This window comes from Miniopterus natalensis, chromosome 1, assembly GCF_054644295.1.
Source record: "Miniopterus natalensis isolate mMinNat1 chromosome 1, mMinNat1.hap1, whole genome shotgun sequence".
In the NCBI taxonomy this organism is placed as follows: Eukaryota; Metazoa; Chordata; class Mammalia; order Chiroptera; family Miniopteridae; genus Miniopterus; species Miniopterus natalensis.
The window spans coordinates 2,391,932-2,412,441 of NC_142081.1; the positions used below are offsets into that span (position 1 = coordinate 2,391,932).

The window sequence follows — 20,510 nt, forward strand, 5'->3', positions numbered from 1 at the left end:
GCCAGGATCAGTGGAGGGGAGCATGGCTGGCCCCAAGCTGAATGAACAGGGCAGAGCTGGGAATGGGGAGCAGTCAGGGCCAGGCCTCCCTGGTAACTGGGGTGACCCATAGCCATAGTGCCTGCCCCACCCCCAAGAGTAAATATACCAAGTCATGATGCACGCAACAGGGTGACGGAGTCACCCCTGCAACAGCCCCGCCAAGCAGATGGGGTGACCCACCATCCAGAAGAAACTGAAGTGTGTGTGATAGAGGGGGGCATGCTTGCCCCAAACGCGGCGGGTGGGCGTGCGGGCTCCCATTAGGCCTGTCGGATTTCCAGAGCCCCGCTGCCTCCCCATCAGCCCGCCCCCCTAGTCCCATCCCCTGGCTGCTCATCCCACACTCCCCAGCTTGGCCAGGGCCGCTTGGGGCCAGGAAGCCTGGGTTGTTCCCACTCCCACCGGCTTTACCAGGTGCCCTGGGCAGGGTCCTACAGTTGCTTTCTGTGCAGTCTGGTCTGGCAGTTCCACTCCAGAATCAAGCAGGGGGTGCTCTAGGGAGCCCCCAAACCAAGGTCCCTCGGTGTAAGGCCACTGGGCACTTCTGCCTCCCCACCCACTGCCCCCCAGCATCCCCTCCCAATCCATCCCATTTTCAGGCCACGCACCCACCCGTAGGAGCTGGTCTGGCCAGCGGGGGGCGGGGGCTGCTCCGCTCCGCCCTGGGGGCCTGGCCCACCTCTGCCCGCCTGCTGGAGCTAGGGAGAAGCCATCCTGAGCAGTAGGGCTGCCACCAGCCTCCTCTGCCCTCGCTGACCCCCACCTGCTCTGTCCCCACACATGCTAGGCTCCACCTGGCCTCCAGACCTTGCTCTGGCAGGTCCCCGCGTGGCATGGCCGCCCCCTCGCCCGGGGCTCCTTCTTGTGGCCCTGCAGCCCCCTGGCCCATGCCAGGCCCCGACGGAGCTGCAAGCCCGCACAGCCAAGTACCAGCCCAGAGCTGGGGCTCAGGAAGGGGGTGTGTCCCGTGTCGCTGTGTGTCAGGCTAATCCTGGTGCCCAGTGCAGCCGCGGTGCCCATTCCGTTAACCGGCGGCCTTTTGTTAGGTGCGCCAAGATAAGAAGGGGCTGCCCTGAGTCACATTGCTCGGCACAGACTGGCCAACAGGCACTCGGGCCAGACCTCCCAGTTCCGTTTCACTTTCCTTCCCTCAGGGTCTGGCGAGGTCGCCGCAACCTCCCCGGGCCAAGGCTCCCGCTCCTCTGGGCCCGCAGGGGAGCGCGTGCCCAGCGCCCAGAAGGGGAGCCCAGGCGCAGCGGGTGAAGCGCCTTCGCCTGGGTCACAAAGCCAGCCTCCCTCCCCCGCGCCCCTCCCCGGGCCGAGCCCCCATCCTCTGTGCCCGCGCGCGCAGCCCCTCGGGGCCCGGGCCTCAGTTTCCTAAAAGTGCGGCTACGGGGTGGCCCGGGGCCCTACGATCGTCCGCCCCCTCGATCCCCCCGCGGCGCAGGCCGCTCCCTCGGGGGTCGGGCGGGGCGCCGGGGTCGGGAGGACCCGCAGCCGCGCGGAGCGGTGGGGACGGACGCCTGGAGAGGGGAGGTCACTTACTGCGTCCGCCGGCCTCCGCTGTCCCCGCAGAGCCTGGCGCTGCCTGAAAAAGCCTCGGCCTCCGCTCCACCCCCGGGCCCAACCCCCGGCCCCGCCCCGCCCCGCCCCGCTCCGCCCCGTCCGCAGCAACCGTGGAAAATCCGCGGGCCGAGGCCCAGGCGAGCCTGGCGGGGCTGCCCAAGTCCCTGAGCCACGGGTCTCAAGCGAACCACCCAAGGCGGTGCTGGTGCGTGTGTGTGTGCGTGCGTGTGTGTGCACGCGTGCGATTGTGTGCATGTGTGTGTGTGCGCGTGTGTGCGTGTGTGTGCGCGTGTGTGCGTGCGTGTGTGTGCGCGCGTGTGTGCATGTGTGTGTGTGTGCGCGCGTGTGTGACCACCTCCCACCCAGCGGGGCGGGTTGGCCTGTGCACCCTGCCGGTGCCCCGACTGCTGGAGCATCGCCTGGGGCGCGGGGACCCTCACCCAAGACTGACCTGGATCCACGGGGAGCTGACCCATTGTTCACCGACGGCTTCTGATTGGCTAACTGGAAGTCCTCCCACTCCGCCGCGCCCCCAGCCCCGCAGCTCAGGATCACGTTTCTTCGTCACAGAGCCGGCACCCACCCCAGCTCCGGGAGCCCCTTCCCCACCACCAGGGGTGCCAGGACAGTCCCACCCTAATAAGAGGATCGCCACCTGTGGGGAGAGCCGTTCCCACTCTGGGTATCACTGTGGCCTCATAGAGGCATGGGGAGGGGGCCTTCCTGGAGGAGGTGTCCTAAGGGAAAGGGGGCTGGCTGTAGGGTGGTCAGCTATTGACAGAGCCCCTGGCCGGGTGCCTTCATAGGCTCTCATCAGGCCTGGCTTGAAATGGGGAAGTGGCAGTGATCACACAGGCAGGGCAATGGCGGAGTTGGAATTCACACCCAGGCCCCGAGGACTCCTCCTGGGACACTTCCCTTTTCTGGGACCCGGGCTGGGCCAGGACAAGCTCCTGGGGGCACAAAGGCAGGACCCCAACGTGATCACCCTTCAGCCCAGCTTTGTTCTCCCGCGGTGCAGCCTTGAGCAGGACACAGCCCTGTCTGCGCCTCAGTTTCCCCCTCTAAGCCCTGTTTCTCCGGGTCTGTTATGGGATGGGGAGGGGCGCTGGTCTAGAGCACCCCAGCAGCTCACCCCCTGGGCTGTTTCACATCCCAGGAATTCCTGCCCCCTGGAAAGGCCTAGTCATTCAGGAATTTCCCCGGCTGAGCACCAGCTTCCCTTCCGCTTCTAGCCCCAGCCTCTGCTCCTCCCCTCTTTTGTTGGCTCCCTGACTCCTCCACTGCCCCGTGGGCCTGAGAGGGACCTTTGGCCGGGTGGGCGTGGTCTCGGAGCTGGGGTGGCCCCCTGGAACTGAGAACTTCCTCTTAGTCCTTGGGACTGGTGGTCAGTGCCAGGTTTGGGTTTGGACATGGATCCTGTCCCTGAGGAGACTGTGGGAGAGTGAGGGGGCTTCAGGAGGTGAAGTGAGATGGACTCCACCCTTCAATCCCTGAGGGCTGGGGGATCAGCCAACAGGGCCACAGTCCCCAGGGGCTGGGTGGGTCATTCCATCTGCTCCCCAGATGAAGGAGGAGACTAAAGGCCAGGCACCCCAAATTCAGCCGGCCAGCAGAGGCCACGGGAATGAGCCACGGGGGTCCTGGCTGGCTGCCGGCTGCAGGCTGCAGCCTCCTTGTGCAAACGGTTCTTTCCTGTCAGGCTGCCACTCCTAAGAGCAAACACATTGGGAAACTGAAGCTTTCTGGGTCATGAGGGGAGGCGGAGGCTCCCAGGCCCACAGATCCCACTGTCCAGCAGAGCCCGGGACCCTGATCAGCAGGGGCAGGGATGACACTTCGCAGGGCAAGTACTGGGCGGTCGACCTGCCCCCCAGCTGCCCAGGCCACCCATAGCCCTCTCCAGGGCCTCACCTGAGCGGCGGCCAGGGCCAGGGCGTGGGAAAAGCTGCCCTGCCCTTGTGTGTTGCATCGGTCACCTCCCAGGGGGTCAGGGCATGCATGTGAAGCCCTCAACGCGAGGGAAATTCTCTCAAAGTGGGCTGCAGAGGGCCGCAGATGACAGCTTGGGGGGGGGATGACAGGGAGGAGATTTCTTACCCCTCTGACATAGGAGGAAAGTGTCCTTAACAGGAGAGGCAGCCAAGACTTCCACGCTCAGCAGGAAAGAGCATCGTATGCTGGTGGGAGTGCTCCTGGCCAGCTGCTGTCCACCCCCCGCAGGGCAGCGGGCGGCTCCACCGGGCAGGAGGGCAGCAGCCAGAAGCGGCCTGGCAACGGGCCTGCGGGCATGCCCAGAGGCCAAGTGTGCCAGCACCTGGCCAGGAGCCGCAGCCGGCTTCTCGCGTGCAACGCAGGGCCTTGGACCCACCGCACGCAGAGGCCACACACGTGAGGCTCTGCCTCCCCTCCCTCTGCTCAGAAGCGACAGCTGGCTTTTTAAAAAAAACTGTGGTAAAATATGCATAACAAAGCGGACCGTTTTGACCATCTACGGGCACAGCTCGGTGGCATTAGGTACATTCACACTGATGTGCAGGTGTCACCACCGCCATCTCCAGAGCGTTTTTCACCTTGCAAAACTGAAGCTCATTGGACACCAACGCCCCTCTCCCCCTTCCACCCAGCCCCTGGCGACCACCGTTCTTTCTGTTTTCCTACATTCGACTATTCTGAGCACCTCATGGAAGTGGAATCACACACAGGACAGTATTTGTCCTTTTGCAACCGGCTGATTTCTCTTAGCATAAGGTCCCCAAGGCTCACCGTGTTAGACCGGGTGCCAGACGTCCCTTCCTTCACAAGACTGAAGAGTCCATTGTTTCCCTCCCGCCCACCGGGGGCCCTTGGCCTGCAGCCTCTTGGCCGCTGTGGATACCGTGGCTGTAAGTAAGGGGCTGCAGACCTCTTCCCGACGCCGCTCTCAGTCCTTCGGGTGACCGGCGGCTGTTGGTGGAACTCCGCAGGTGCCGGCTCCCTTCTAAGCGCTCTGCGTGCATTGCCTGTCTTCACCGGACAGTCTTATGAAATGGGCCCTCCTTCACTCTCCCCTTTTCACAGATGAGAAAACTGAGGCACAGAGAGGTCCTGTCCTGGGTCAGTCAGTGGCGGAGCTGGGGGCCCCGCTACGCATTGCTCCACCCCGATGTTGATCAGTGTGGAAATGCAGTTTTATGTGTTTAAGTCAGACACAAGGAGGGACTGCCAGGCCAGACGGCTTAGATGCTGACATGGGAGGTTTAACTGTCCTCCACTCTGCTTTTATCTTTGGGGGGGGGGGGGATATTTCCTAACATTTTATAACCTTGTTCATGAATTGAGTCTTCACCTTCATCCTTGGGGGGCCCCCAGCCTCATGGGGTGGTGCTTGACCACGGGTCCTCCCTCTATGCCTTGTTGGGACTGTCCCGGGGCCTTGCTGGGGACAAGCGCCTGGGAAGAGGGGAATGGAAAGCAGAAGGGGCACATTCAGGTGGGGCAGCAGGTGCACAGGCTGAGGGGGAGTCTCTGGGCCTGGCGGCACCCAGGGGACCTGGCCGGTGGCCCTGGTCACAGGGCGGTGCTGCCGGTGGGGTGGGCTCCCCAGGACCAGGGACCAGGGCGCTCGGGGATGTCGCCCAGCCCTCCCCCCGGCCTGGGCCCACTTCCCTCTGTGAGATGACTTGCATTTCCCGCTGCCCGGCTCCTCAGTCCCGCTCCTCCCTTTACTTCTCAGGCCACCACCTGACCTGCAGGGACCCTTCCTGGGGCCTCTTGTTCCCGGGGATGCCCCACTCACTAACTGCACTGGGTAGAGCCATTGTGTCTTGTTCACAGATGAGGAAACTGAGTCTCAGAAGGGTAAGCAAGCTCACAGGTTGAGGCCTCTAGGGTCCGGGGCTTTCCCTCAGAGAAGTCACTTGCTCGGGGTCATTTGCAATCCTGGGCTGGAGTCAGCTGATTTGCCCCGGGGAACACGGGATGGACTGGACAGCTGAGCAGAAGCACCCTCCCAGGCAATCTCTCCCTCAAGGACACTTGCCCCCACGTGAAGATGTTTACTTCTGAACAGCCCCTCCCCTTCCTCCACTTCCTTTTTTGCCTGGCAGATGGGGAAACTGAGGCCTAAGGGGAGATGGCTGCTGCAGGGTTCATGGGGCAACAGGACCCACAATACTGGTGGCCTTCCAAGGAGTGTAGTGCAGGAGGGCTTCCTGGAGGAATCACCCTCCCAGGGTATCAGGGGCTCTCCATGCCGGCCCCAGTCGCCTGACCTCTCTCTCCTAAAAGGGCCTGGCCTTTCACAACAGCTTTTGGTGGTGACGCAAGATGGGCAAGTTCCACCTCTGTCCCTTTAGGCCTGGAGCTGCCCTCGGAGCCTTCTAGTCGGCGTGATTTCCAGGAAAGCGTCCCTGGAGCCTTGCTCTCCACTGGGTCCCACCCAGTGACAGCAGGGGAACCCTCCTGGGAATCCCAGTGCTGAGCATCCCCGGGCCGGGGCGGGGGCAGGGAGGCTGCCCAAGCCACCAAAGGGCCTGCCCGCTCCTGGAGCTCAAGCGCCGGGCGCCCCTCAGCCGACACCCACAGGCTCTGGGCGTCCGGACTTGGGAGAAGGAAGGCAAAAGGATGGGGGCTCGGCACGGGGCCCACCTGGCCCCTGGGAGCTCCATCACCTACACCGGGGCCTCAGTCTTCCCTGCTGGAAATGGAGCTGGCACTGCTCTTGGGGCCAGCGAAGGCTTACAGTGGACTGTGTGTAAACAGCAGCACCTGCTCCCCTCGGGAGCACGCGCTGTAAGCCAGGCCCTGAGCACAGAGAGGTGGAGTAACTTGCCCAAAGTCACACAGCTAAGAAGGTGCAGCGCTGGGGTCCCAGCCCAGAGGCATGTGAATCCAGAGCTGGCTCCCAGCCCTGCCTGGGGAGGAAAGCTTACAGCAGCTCGCAGAGCCCCGCACAGGGCGGTGCCCCCGACACCGCAGGACTGTCCGCGGGATCCCTCTTAAGGTCCTGAGACCTCGTTATTTGGGGACTTAGTTCTCACGGGGTTCAAGAGGGACCGCCTCACCCCCAACCCAACCGCCACAGCAAAAGCAGGCTCCCCACGCCCGCCCGAGGCTCCACCATCCAGGTGGTCCCCCGTCATCACTTTCTGCAGGCTCAGTGGTCCTGAAAGGAGCCCTGGTTGCTCCAGGGAAGGACCCAGAGGAGATGGAAATAAGGAGACTTTTCACCTTATGTCCTTTTTAATTTTGAACTCAGTGAACAAGTCACTATCCAAAACACTATCAAAGTTATAAATGAAAACAACACATTTCACAAGCCGCTAATAGGTGTGTGGGCACATCACAGACAGCCCGGGAAGGAGGAGGGGCCTCTGTGATGAGGGGCCCGGCCCCGAGGATCCCAGGGGAGGAGTGGGCCCAGGTGTGGCCTGACTTGTCCAAGTAGAGCAGGGTCCGGGGAGGCCAGGCTGTAACCCTGGTGGCACCCACCCATGGGGCTCTGACTCACAGCACATCCCCCCCCCCCCCGAGGCCCAGGAAGGGGGGCCTGCACTGCCACTAGCGGGACTGGATCCCCCAGACCCGGAGCTATGCTTCATGTTTCCCTAGTGCCCAGGACAGATTCACTGCCGAGCACTCCACACGGACTGGCCAGGGAAGGACAGTGAGCAGGGGGAGCCAGGTCCCTGTTCTTTCTCCCAGGCCTGAGCATAGATTGTGGACTGACCCCCGCGGGGGGCCCTCTGGTCTTGCTGGGGTTTCCAAAGGGACTTTGTGGTAGCAAAGGACGGAAGTGAGACTGGGGACATCAGGTGGCTCTGGGAACCAAGCAGCTTCTTCTCCCCTCCTGGGCAGTTGCTAAGGGCCCTCCAAGGACCAGATCCTGCTGAGGGGGCTGTCCCCATGTACAGGGAGCTCATGAGGTCCAGGGCCAGGAGAGGCTGTCCAGGCAGGGAAGTGACACTGACTGGCCCTCGCAGCATACCCTGCCTGGGTACTGGCGTGTCATTCGCCCGAGCTCCCTCACCTGCTGAGTGCTGCAGACAAGTGTTCAAGGAACCCCAGACAGAAAAGCACCCGTCACCAGCTATAGGAGGGTGGAGCTGAGGCCTGACCTCACTCCTCCGTGGTGTGGCTCTGTGGGCTCATCCACCACGACCCACTCAAGCAGGGCTGGGACCAGCAGGGAGAGGTGCCTGCAGAGGGTGCAAGCTCCAGGCTGAGTTAGGGTGGGCACTCAAGTCCCCTCCTGTCACTCCATGGCTGCCCTTGGGCTGGCAGGCTGTAGTTCATCATGTCCCTGGACCTGGCAGGCCGGCCCTCTGCCCCTTCTCATTGCCCTCCCAGACAAGCCCAGGCTGGAGCCCCAAACTTTATGGAGCAAGCCCTGACTCAAGAACCCACAGGCTCAGGGACAGAGAGCAGAGACCGCCCCCGGTCCATGGAGGAGCCCGGGAGTATGGGCACTGCGGGAGGACAAGCTGAGCGGAGAGGGAAGCAAGGGAGCCCTGCAGGGGTGGAGGGTGGCCAGGCAGGGGCAGGGCCAGGAATCAGCAGGTGGAGCCCCCAGCTCGAGGGCCAGATAAGAGGCTCCCAGGCTGTCCTGCTCCACTAGAGGACCACAGACACTGGGCAAGATCCCTCCATTCTCCAGGCGCTGGCCGGGGCTGGCACATTCCAGGAACACACACAAACACACTTCCTTACTAGCCAGACAACCTGGTCAACATGTCCGGAAGCAGCTCTGAGAGCCAGTTCCCCTCCCCAGGCTTGGTATGAACAACAGGGTGGCCAAGTACCCTGGGCTCTTTGCAAGGTCTCAGAGGACCTGGTGGACAGGGAGGTGGCAGGGTCCTGGCACAGCTCTCACCCCCCGGGGCAGAATGGCCAATGGCCAGAGCCCTGGGCTTGAACCCTCCCAGGGTGTCCCCCACCTCTCAGCCAGCCCTGTGGTCCCCAGTCTCCTTGACTGCACCCTCATTAGGAGCTGCTCATCCCGGCTTGTCCTCGAAAAGCTGACTCCAGCCCCCAGACACTGCTGGGCTCACAGGAACATACACCAGGGCACACAAACCGGCCTGGGCATGGAGGTTCCTGCCAGGAAACCTGATTTCCTGTTTCTGGGCCTAGAAACACTCAGGGAGACAGTCTGGGTCTCAGCCTAAGGCCTTCCCACTGCATCATGAAGGAGGCTGCTCGGCCCCCTCCTCGGGGCCTCCCCCATGTGCTGACCCACTCACCTCGGGCTGTGCTGCCGCTAGAGTTCCCCACCCTCGCACCCAGGGTCTTCCCAGGTTTTTCTAGCAGACCCTGGCCTGGCCAGGCCCCTGGGAACATGGAGTCATGGGGCGGGACAGGGGCCTGGCTTTATGGCTGGCACTTACTTCACCCTCCCCAGCCTGGGAGTCACAGAGAGTGCCCCCATTTCACAGCTGGAAAAACTGAGGCACAGAGAGGTGAAGGAACTTGCCTACAGTCTCATGGCTGGAAAGTGGCAGAGCTAGGACTGAACCCTGACTCACCTCTGCAGCCTGACTTGGAAACCTAGCCCCAAGACCCTCAGACTCCAACCAAGGGGCTGAGGCAGGGCCAGGATGGTCATGGTCAGGGCCAGGGGCTGCAGGAGGGGGCCTCTGTCCGGGGCCTGCGACTCAAACATGGGGTAGGGTGGCAGGGGCTCCCTGGAGAGAACCTGGCCTGGACCAGAACAGACCAGACCAAGGTTTCCTATTCCCCAGCCCACCCAGGCCACTGACCTGTCCATCACCTGCCCCTCCCTAATGAAAGAGGTGCCCCACTGATGGCTCCCCTCCGTGGCTGAAGGTCCCAGGCCACCGGTGCTGGCCCAGGTTTCTCCACTGTTGGTGGCAGCTCTCAGGCACACCCTGCCCTCTGCCCAACCCTGGGGCCTGGGAACTCCAGCCTCACCTCTTCCTCATTCCTGCCCCCCCTCACCCCCCAGGTTCCCCACTCAGGGAGGACTGAACACTCCCTCACTTCCCCCACCACCAGCCTCTAGCCCCCACGCACCCATGGAGGGGGCAGCCCCTGCCCCTCAGGGACCCCAACAGGACTCAGCCCTGGCTCCGTGCTCCGGCCTCGGTGTGGGGAGCAGGACAGACCTGCAGCAGTGTCAAGAGGTGGGCCCAGGAGGAGCCGGAGACACGTCCCCCGCCTGCCCAGCCCTGCAGCCCTTCAGGACCCTCGCTCGCCCTGCGCTTGGGAGATTCAACTTCCTTGGGCTCTTTGAACCCTGGCTCACTGGCAGTTACCTGCTCCCTAGCTCTGCCATGGTCAGGGCCAGGCCCAGAGGAGCAGTGGGGGCCTTTCGTGGAGGGGTGTGGGGGGAGGCCCCTACTGTTGCCAGTCTTGGTGTCTCCTTGTAAACAGCCTCATCTCAGCACCCAGGTCCCTGCCAAGCCTGAGGTTGCCAATGCAAATGGGTTTTCCCAGCAGCTTTGACCCAAGGCTGGAGTCAAATTTCAGTGACAGCTTTTCACAGAAGATGGGGTGGGGAGGGGTGCTGGTGCTCGCTAGGCAGATCTCCTTGCAGCCCCACCTCCAGAGCTGAGGCCTGTAGGCTCAGCCCCCCATACACACTCTCCGTGGGTTTCGCTTGCTTGGCAGTAGCCCCACAACCTTGCAGTTTCTCTCATATCGAACCCAAACACCTTAAGCTGCAGAACAATCCTTGGCGTTTTCTTGTCTCCCAGGGACCCAGGCATGCTTAGAAAGGACAGAGCAGTGGCCCCCCACCCCTGCTGGGCGGGGCTCACTTGGCACATGAGGCCGGTGGACTCCAAATTCCAGGGCCGAAACCTATTTTGTTCCATAGCCACTGGCGTGGGCCTTCCCAGCTCTGGGTGTGCCTTAGTTTCCACTTCCGTACAATGGTTAGGAAAGGGCCAACCACTAAATGGGGTAACCACAGGACCTTCCAGCTCTGCCTCTTGGTACATGGGGACCCAGACCTCCTGCTCCCAGCCAGCTTGGCCCTGCCCCTACTTAGGGGAGCACCATTTAAATTTGTTTATTTTTCAAAAACTCCGTCCGTTTCTCAATTTCAGACTGGGGGTGGTGCTGGACACTTACGCAGGGAGGCCTTCCCAGTGGGGAGTATGGAAGGGAGCCTCTGCCCCCAAGACTCCCCCGCAGATGCCTGAAATGCCTCTATCATTACCATTCCTTCTGGCCCAGCAGCCATGCTTAGCTGAGGATGACAGTGTCAGGGCTTTCGGCTTCAGGCTGAGGGCTGGGCTGAGTGCCTCCCTGGACTCCTCGCTTGGGGCTCAGGGCCTGGGGGACGGTGGATGAGCATCCACCTATGGCAGCCCCCACCTCAGGTCAGCTCTGCTCAGGCCCAGGAGCACTAGATACAAGTGATGAACACGTCCATGGAGGTGGGTACCTCGATCTCCTCAAAGAGCACGCGGCCCCCAGTGCTCCCGGAGCCCCCTGCCTTGGCTGCGGCCCTCAGCAGGTCCTGGGCGCGCTGCAGGAGGCGCTGGTTCCGCTGGCGGCCCAGGCGGCGCAGCGCCAGAATGGCCAGCACGTGGTCGCGCCTGCGGAGACACAGGGCCCTCAGTGCAGACCCAGCACCCCCAGCGACACCCTGAACCCTGGGAGAGGGGAAGCCCCGGCTCAGGCTGGAGGCATGAGTGCACCCACATTCCCGGAGCCTGGTCTGAGCGAGGCCAGGAGGCGCAGCACTCCCGGAGGGGCTGGCTGGGCCTTGAAGGGTGCCGGCAGGGTGGAGAGAAGGGGCCACTGGACTGGGGAAACAGCCTATGCAGGGGTTCAGGAACCACGGGGGAGTGAGGGGGGAGGCAACGTGGTGGTACAGAGGGCGGTTGGCCTAGAGCACCATGGGCCTGGGAAAGGTGCCGGGGCCCCCTCCTGAGAGCACTGGGCAGGGATCCTCAGCAAGGCAACAGGGAGAAAGGCAGCGTGGAAGCGGGAGGTCCACACCCAGAGGCACCCTCAGTTACCCTTTCTCTGCTGGAGCACCCACGAGCCTGGGAGGGCCGGGCCACTGAGGGCAGGGGAATCCCAAGGGGTCAGGAGGGGAGCCCCAGAGTGCTGAGGGGGTGGTCATTCTGAATTAGTCAGAGACAGTACAGGCTGGGGGTAGGGAATTGGGGAGGGCACCGGGAAGGGGTTTTTGAAATCTCCAAGATCAGGAAGAGATTCCAACTGGGATTTCCAGGGGTTCGATGACTCATCCCCCAGCCCCCCCCCCCCCCCCCAGCAAAGCTCTTTCCTCCTGGCAGGGCTTCCAGAGAGGACTTTGTCTCCGAGGTGGGGCCAGGTCTCCCCACAAACTCCCCCGGGCAGGGAGGGGTACATGTCTCCACCATCAGACCCCCAGACCCCAAGGCCCGCAACGCTCCCTTGGAACCGGGTTAGCAGGTGGAGCACGGACCTGATGTCGGGGTAGCTCTGGATGAGCGCCTCCAGGTGCCGCTGGATGTCGTCTTTGCAGGTCTCACCCAGTATGTTAGCCACGCACAGGATTGCTTGGTCCAGCCACGTGGCCTCCGAACCCTGCGAGGCAGGGAGACAGGATGGTGCAGGGCTGGCCACCTCCCCAGGAGCCCCCTTGCCACCCTGCCTGCAATACCCCCATTAGTGCACCCGTGGCCCTCCTGCAGCCCCGGCCTCGGCCGGAGGTACAGTTCAGTGTCTCCCCACCTCTGCTCAGATGGATAAACTGAGGTCCCAGCTGGGAAGTTCTGCCTGGAGTTGGAGAGTGGGGGACCTGCGCCCCATGAGGGATGTGTGTGCAGGGAGGAGGGGTGGAGGAAAGGCCTCCCACAGCCAGGCCCATTAGATGCAGTTGTGACGCTCGCTCTTTGAACCCCACAAATGTATGCAAATGTATACAAATATATGCAAATATGCGCAATGCACTGCCCTGCCCCTCTCCCCGTAGCAGCCTTGGGTGGGGGGGGGCGTTTCCACCAACGTCAGGAGCTCTCACAGCTGAATTTAGTGAAGGGCCCGCTGGCCCCAGAACCCCGCAGAAGCAAGTGCTCGGAGGCAGTCAGACAATGTTCCTACCAAGCCCTGGAAGGTGTCTCCAATGGCCTGGGCATCGAGGCCCATCTTCTGGGAGCCAGTCAAGCGCTCAACGCCCCGTAACCGCTCGCGTGGCCTCAGCGCCTGCGCCAGGTACTCGCGGACCACATACCGGTGCGCCTCCTGCAGAGTCTCCTGGGCCGTTGGGATCAGGATTGAGATGGGGGGTCAGGGTCAGGGTCAGGGTCAACGGCCCAGCCTTGGGCATGAACCCACCAGGGCCATGCCCCTTCCAAATACCTGTGCAGGAAGTGGGGCCACGTGCTCCAGGTGGCGGGCAAAGGTTATCACCTTGTCCATGAGGGGCTGCAGTGCATCCTGTGTCAGCCAGGCCTTGGTGCACAGGACCCTGAAGAGCGGCTGGGAGCAAGGATGAGGGGTGGGAATCTTCTAACTCTGTCCCCCCATCCACTAGGGCTTCCCCTCAGAGCCCAGTGCATGCTCCTGACAGGGGTGCTTCAGGTCTAGGGACAATGTCAATAGGAGAAATTCAGGGGGTCTAGCTGACCCCCTTCCCCACATAGTGCCCTGGTTACATCTTTCCTACAAATTATGTCACTAGGCCCTGCCATCTCCAAGAAGTGGAGACTGACTGTCCCTGCCCAGCTGGGGACTTGTCTGGGTCCCCTGCCCACCCCCAACACACCACCCCTGAAACTGCCCTTGGAGTAAACAAATGCTGTGACTTGGGCCCCCAGACTCCAGGGCACGGGGCACCTGCTGGGTGTGGAAAGCAGGGAGAGAAGGACCCGAGCCACTCACCTGCATATCACGCTGCAAACCCTGGAGCAGTCGCTTCTGGAAGATGCAGGTGGTAGCCACCAGGGGCTTCTCCAGCTCTGTAAAGGCTCCTGGGAACCTGACCAGAAGACTGGTCCTGGGGAGGGGCCAGGACAGGTGACAAAGTGGGCTGGGGGACAACACCTGGCATGCAGTCATGCAGGCTAGGTGCCACACCAACTTTATTCACCTGGACTATACCACGAAGGGCCTGGAACCACACAATGGAGTAGCCCTGGGAGCAGAGTCAAGGGAGGGGACAGAATCAAAGCCCCAGGAGCCAAGCATGGGAGGGTAGGTCAGTGGGATATGGTGGTGGCCCCACTGTGTAACGTAGCTCCCCTGTGGCAGCTCTAGGCCAAACCTCCATCCCTCCTGCATAGTGCAGCCCAGCCCAGGCTGGCACAGGGGGCCCTTCTTTGAGTGTCATGACTGCCTCCCTGAGGATGACAATGTCCCCATTTCAATGCTGAGGAAATTGAGGGCTAGGCTATGCCCAGTCCCCAGTACAGGGACACAGAAGGGCAGGCTAAAGTTCCATCAGGGGCTGGTCCAGAGCCTGCCTGCCTACCAAGGGGTGGAGAATGTTCCCTGGGCCCGAACGGACAAGCCTGACACAGATTAGGGACAAGACAGTGTTCTCATCCTGGTCATGCTTTGGATTCAGACAGGCCTGGCTCAGATTCCATGTCCAGCCCGTACTGGCTGTGTGACCGCGGACAAGAGGCATTTCTTTTCTGAGACTCTACTTTCCCATCTGTACGTGAGGACACCACACTTGGGATGACATGCATCGGGTGGGCAAGGCACGAGCAGTGCCTGGCACATCACAGGTGCTCACGAAGAGCCTGTGTGAATGCGGTCCTCTAAGGCCCTGAGTCCTAGGGCACAGGTGCTCTGATCCCCAATGGACAGGTAAGGAAAGGAGGCACAGGAAGGGGAAGTGACTTATGTCAAGGCACACAGCCAGCAAGTGGCAGAGCTGCGATCTGAACCCGGGGTGGCTCAGAGTCTGTGCCCATAGTTGCTGTCCTGCATCCACAAGGAGGGACACCGAGGCTTGGCCTGGGGTTGAAGGCACTGCCAGGCCACAGGATAGGGCTTCTGGGTCCTGGGAGCAGAGCCACACATGCCCCATTCCCAGCATAGCCCCGCTTTCCGGGAAAGGGGAGTGTCCTGAAAAGAGAGAAGGCTGGCTGGGATGAGGGAGGAAAGAAACTGAACCCGCATTGGCACGGATGGGCTGGGCTGGCAGCAGACCCTGGGGCAGCTGGAGCAGCTCGGCCTCTGCACCGCCTCCGTTCCCTGGCCTCGGCTCCGGGGGCGGAGGGGGGACCCCACAGCGGGAAGGGGGGTGAGGGGCGCTCCTGGAGGCCTCCTGGGAATTCCCGCTGACGCCCGGGTCCAAATTTGTCCGGTTAGCGCGCGCCTGCGGCCCGGGAAGCCTTCCGCGGCCCGCGCTCTGGAGCTCGCGCGCCCCCTGCTGGCCGCGCCGGGCGCCGCGCGGGGCGGCCCGAGACCCACCTGAGCTCCTCGCAGGCGTTGATGTAGGCGCCCAGGTGCGGCTCGCTCACCGCCTGCGACTCCAGAAACGCCTTCTCGAACCTGGGGCGGGGGACGCCGAGGCCTTGAGGAGCCTTCCGGGCCGCGCGAGGACCCCGAGGCCTCCCTCCCGTCGGGACCCCCCTCCGCAGACCTGGGGCGTCGGGACGCGGCCCCTCCCTCCCGCGCGTCGCGGATCCCCGACTCCGAGCAAAGGGGATGGGCCCCCCTCCGGGGCCCACTACCATCCACCCCCTGGCCGGGCCGCCCTCCCGCCCCACCCCGGCCGAGGATGCGCCCGCACCTGGGCACGAAGAGGCCGAGCGCGCGCGCGCAGATCCGCAAGGTGGTGGCCTCCAGCTCCGCGGAGATGGCCCCCGCCGCCTTCACGTGCTCCGCCACCAGCTGCGAGCGAGGCCGCGCGCTGAGCCCGCCGCCGAGCCCTGGGCCCCGAGGCCCCTGGGCCCCCACCTGGTCCCCCAGCGACGTCTCCAGCCCGCCCCGCTCCTGTCTCAGGGTCTCCGCCCCAGCTTCCAGCGGCCTCAACGTGGGGGGGTCAACCCTCCCAACTCCCGACACCCGCGGCCAGCTACCCACCTTGGAGCTGTGCCCTGGCGTCCCCTGCCTGGCCATGAGACCCGGGGTCCCCCATCCCGCCCCACGTGGGTCTTCACGCTCCCACCTAAGGGGGAGGGGAGTCCTGGGTCTTATAGCTTTGGGCGTCACCACTTCGAGGGAGACCAAACCTACGCCCCCTCCTCAGCGCCCCTCCCGGGCCGCACCATGTGGATGTCGATGGACAGCGGCGTGTGGTAGCGGCCCTGCAGCACGTCGGGGGCCTGGGCGGCTGCCCAGCGGCTCTGCTCCAGCTGCAGGATGCCGTCGAAGCAGCTGGCGATCTTGGTCTGCGCGCGGCGGGGAACAGGGCGCATCAGACCCCCGGGGAGCAGGTCCGGGTGCCCCCGACTTCCCGAGCCCCGTCTCTCGCCCTCGGCGACAAGGGCCACCCAGGCGGGGCTCGAGCCACGGATACCACTCTGCGGGGATCCCGGGACCCCCGGGCGCTCAACGTAGGCTCCGCCCCTCCCGCCTGGCCCCTCCCCTCCCTGACCCCGCCCCGCCCTGACCCCTCCCTCCTGACCCCGCCCCGCCCTCTTGGCCCCGCCCCTCCACCCTGGTCCCTCCCTCCTGGCCCCGCCCCACCCTCTTGGCCCCGCCTCTTGGCCCCGCCCGCCCCTGGCCCCGCCCCTCCACCCTGACCCCTCCCTCCTGGCCCCGCCCACTCTTTTGGCCCCGCCCTTGGCCCCGCCCCCGGCCCCGCCCCCGCCTGACCTCCAGGAAGCGGGTGTAGTCGCTCTCCAGCTGGGCCCACACGTCGGGTGCCAGGAGCGGGGGCAGCGGCTCCGTGGACAGGGTCAGATCCGGGGCGCCCAGGAAGTTAGGACTGGAAGGCAGGGCGGGGGCTGATGAGGCAGCGGCTGACTCCCCGACCCTCTGACCGGGCTCAGCGGGTACCACTATCACCATCACCGCAGGGTCCCGAACCCCGGTCTCTGATCACACTCCCCCCCCCCCCAAGCTTCTCACTGCTGGGTTTCCTGGCACCAGCAATCACCCCTGTGCGAGAATGCATAGAACGGCTGCCCCGGCGGACCTCGGCCAGGCTTCCTCAGAAGGGACCTCTCTGCCCTCACGGTCTGAGCTCTAAGCGCCCCAGTACCACACGTCTCAGGAAACTGCCACTCTCCCGCCCACCAGGGAAGCCCAGAGAGGGCCGAGTATCTACCTGAGGACACACAGCAAGTTAACGTGCCCAGGACTCCAGGCACCCCCCCACACACACACACACACACACACGCTCTCCTGCCTGTGGGGCCGGGAGCGCTCAGCCCGTCGCCCTGCGCAGAGCCGCAGGGCGGGAGGTGGGTCCGCCTGTGCCCTGCTCCTAGGTGGCCATCCAGAGACGAGCGAGAGTGGGGGTGAAATCCAACCCAGGCCACGCCGCCCTGAGCCCGCGGTTGTGTCCTGCCTGGAGGGGGGCCCTTTCCTAATTCACTTAAAGGCACCCTGTGGACTAGCGTGGGCCCTCTAACTGGGTTCCCCGCCTCGGTGGGAACGTCCCCTCCGACGCATCCCAGGTTCAAGAGCCGGCGCACGGGTGGCCCCCTGTGAAAGCCCGGCTAGAGCGCAGTGTGGCCTCGGACGCGGAGGAAAGAATGTGGAAGGCCTGTAGGCCCCCAGCCTGGCCCACCCGGGGCTGGCCCCGGGAATGCCCACGCCCAATCGGCGGCCCCTCCGGGCGAGGACCGGTGCCCCGCGCTCCTCAGGGCGGGCTCCCCAGGCCTGGGCGTGGGCAGTGCCCGGCCGGCTCACCTGCCGTAGACGTTGGCGGCCCAGTCCAGCAGGATGTAGAGCTGCTCGCAGCCGCGGGCGTCCTGCGCGAGCTCCTGAAGGCGCTGCGCCACGGCGCCGTGGTAGGCGCGCAGGTAGGTCTCCCACGCGGGGAAGCCCGCGGCCGCATACGCGGGCTGCACCTGCAGCTGCACTTTCTGCAGGTCCCCGCGAACCAAGCCGCCGAGCTCGGCCAGGACCCTGGCGAGGTCCGACGCGCGCTCGGCCGCCTCCGGGGCCTCGCCGGCGCCCGCGCCCTGCACGCGCTCCCGCGCGCTCCCCCGCACCGCGTCCTCCCAGAGCTGGCGCCAGCGGCGCGGGGTGCGCAGGAAGTCGCCGTCGGCGGGGGACGCGGGGTGCGCCTCCTCCTCGGCGCGCACCACGCCCGCCAGCTCGGCCAGCGCGTCCGCGTCCACGCCGTCGGGGCCCAGCGTCTCGCGCACCATGGCGCGGATCTCCGCGGCCAGCCCGTCGTAGTGCAGGCACACGTCCATGGCGCGCCGCGCGAAGCCCGTGGGGTCCCCCTCGAAGGTGTGCGAGGCCTTCTCGGCCACTAGCGCCGTCTCCAGGCGCTGCAGCTGCTCAAAGGCGGCCAGCAGCTGCCTCTCGGTGATGAGGTCTGCCACAGATTTGCCTTTTTGCGAGGACAGGCAAGGGGAGGGGCAGTGAGGGGACCGCCCCAGGAGGCCTGGAGGCCACCAGTCTGACCCAGCCTGGCTCTAGAGCAACATCCTCAACTGCTGGGAACTGTCCTCAGAATGACGTCTGAAGAGGCAGAACCCCAGACAGACCCCAAGCCTGGCTGAAGACAGCAGTGTGGCTCAGCCCCTGCTCCCCCATCGCCCCCAACTCTGTGCGCCCGACCTGGTGGCCTCAAGTGCAGTCCTTACTGCAGGCTCAGGGGGTCAGAGCGAAGGCCCAGTGAGTCACACAATGCCCAGGCTCCTGCCCCAGCACTCTGTGCTGCTCCCTGCTCTGAGCCAGCCCATCCCTGGGAGCCCTCTACCTCCCCCTGCACCCCCCCTTCAGGGCCCAGCTCCTGCGTGTCCTCTCCTGGGCAGCCCCCGACCTCCCCTCCAGGCAGCCATGGCTCCTATGCAAGCTCCGTGAGCCTGTGACCTAAGAGGGCCAATGCCTTGTGCACCTAGTGCAGCCAGGAGCCAGGAAGGCTGTGGAGAGGCCAGGTTCTTGAGCTGTGCAAATCTGGATTCAAATTCCATTTCTCCACTTCCCAGCTGTCAGATAAGGCAAGTCGCTTAATCTCTCTGACCCTCACTTTTCTCATGTCCCCAGTGGGAACTCCCTTTGCAGAGATATGGAAGAATTTAAAATGCAATTGTGCAGGGGGCGGGGGTTTGGGGAGCTGGGAGGAGAGCCTGTCGGGAAGCCTGGGCTCTGCTCTCCCACCCTCTGGCCTTAGTTTACTCCCATGCTTAGTGTTGTTTGTGAAGCCCTCACCTGCCTCGGGTTCCAGTTCCTCAGATTCCACCCTGGTGGACAACTGCCGGCTGACACCATCAGTGACCCTGGAGGGCACCTCCGGGCCATGTCCTGCCCCTGGCACAGCGGTGGCCTGGCACTGGTCAGCAGCCGGCCTGTCGTCCAGGGAGCGTCGTAAGGACCGGAACAGGAAGCGGGAGCTGCGCCTGAGCAGGCCGGGGTCCTCCTCCACGGCCCGGCCCGAGGCCCGCTGGCTCACTCGGGAGAAGGCTCGCCGGAAGGTGCCCAGGCCCAGCCTCAAGTCCTCATGGTGGGCGCTGGGCGCTTCCCCACTGCTTGTCTGCTGAGTGCTCTGCACTGGGGTTTGTGGCTCCATGGGCTCCTTGGGTCTGTGCAGCTCCAGCCCAAAGGTCAATGTCCGAGGTGTCGGCATCTTAGCCACAGGAAAGCTGGGGGCGAAAAGGAGGGTCAGGAGGCCTGGAGGGTGCCCAGCCCTGGGGGGCAGGACAGAAACCCATGAGAGTCCTGCTGGGCCTGGTGGGGGCCCAGTGGCTTGGCCAGGGAAGCTTCCCCCAGGAGGTGATCCCCGAGCTGTGAAAATGGAGTGTCACCAGGCAGCTCTCACGGCCAGTGATGTAGCCAGGCTATAGCCAGCACTGAGATGCAGACAGCTACTTCCTCCAGGAAGCCTTCCCTGACACCACCTTCCAAGAGCCTCCCCTAGGTGTCCATCCTCACGGGCTCTGCCAGGCTAGACCTTCCATCAGAATTGGAGAGGGGAGCTGGGCATGCAGTTTCTGGTGCCCAGCCCACCCCACAGCCCACAGTTCCCTGGACCCAGCAACCACATCCAGGACTTCCTGGGCCACTCCCTCCCCAGGGTATATCAGAACTAGAGGGAGGAGGGGTCAGGCTTGAGGGCCTTGGAGGAGGCTAGCTTATCTCGGACTTGCAGTCAGCCTGGGAGAGATGGGGGAGGAGCCACTGGTCTATATTTAACCTGGGGCTGAGGGTGCCCAAGGCAGGTTCTCACCCATGACATCTTGTCCCCACCCCCCTACCTTGTGCTCTAGCCCCAATCCCATTTGGGCTGAGGAGGGGGTCCCCCAGTTATGGAGGTACAGATCAGAGGCTGGCCCTGCTCCACCCAGAGCTTGAGTTGTCCCCACGCAGCCCCCCAGGCTCTGCCCACATTCCTTTTCAGCCCGGCATGGCTGAGCCTGACTCTTTGGCTTTAGGTTAAGCTACAGGTGGGAGGGAGGAGATGGCCTTTTCTGTCTCCTGGGCAGGAGGTCCCAGCAGGGGTGGGTGTAGGGGTTTAGGCCTACAAGGTTTCACCTTGGCCTTGGAGAAACTGGGTCCAGAGGAAGGGCAGGACCTGCTGAAGTCATTGACCAAGAGACTGAACCCCAGCTCATTCCCAGCGCTCCCGTCCCCAGGACAAAGACCAGCCAGGAGCCAACACCTGATCCTTACACAACACTGGGCAGGGACAGCCTCCCCCCAGGCCTTGGTTTGCTTGGGTGGGCAGGGCCCAGACCCTCACCCACCCACCTCCATCCAGTGAAATGTCTCTCCAGGGGCTGGACATGCAGGGGGTCATCGGAGGCTTACCTTCCTCTCCCAGAGGCGACCGCACAGCTGGGAGGAGGCCCGGCTGAGGCAGAGGCAGGCCCAGGTGATTGATG

General features: G+C 64.0%; 1 protein-coding gene across 2 annotated transcripts; it reads right to left on the reverse strand.

Annotated features, from left to right (window-relative positions):
• Positions 1–10,960: 10,960 nt before the first annotated feature.
• Positions 10,961–19,255, reverse strand: EXOC3L4 (exocyst complex component 3 like 4). Of its 2 annotated transcripts, XM_087818052.1 has the most exons (12): positions 18,841–19,255; positions 18,790–18,792; positions 17,365–18,016; positions 16,324–16,435; positions 15,774–15,896; positions 15,296–15,396; positions 14,974–15,054; positions 13,432–13,546; positions 12,910–13,029; positions 12,652–12,804; positions 12,014–12,135; positions 10,961–11,153 (listed from the first exon to the last, which is right to left on the reverse strand). In XM_087818052.1, the coding sequence occupies exons 1-12, from the start codon at positions 19,253–19,255 to the stop codon at positions 10,961–10,963; spliced, it is 2,190 nt and encodes a 729-aa protein (XP_087674178.1). The 2 variants fall into 2 exon arrangements, with proteins under 2 accessions (XP_087674178.1, XP_087674172.1); XM_087818046.1 differs by lacking the exon at positions 18,790–18,792.
• Between the last annotated feature and the right edge of the window lie 1,255 nt (positions 19,256–20,510).

Bases quoted from the DNA above. Each gene is read 5' to 3' on its own strand.
- EXOC3L4 (XM_087818052.1), bottom strand. From the start codon at position 19,255: ATGCCGACACCTCGGACATTGACCTTTGGGCTGGAGCTGCACAGACCC. The intron at 15,397-15,773 runs GTGCGGCCCGGG...CCTCGCTCGCAG, and splicing joins TGTCCATCGACATCCACATG to CTGGTGGCGGAGCACGTGAA. The intron at 11,154-12,013 runs GTCCGTGCTCCA...GTGTCTCCGCAG, and splicing joins CAGAGCTACCCCGACATCAG to GCGCGACCACGTGCTGGCCA.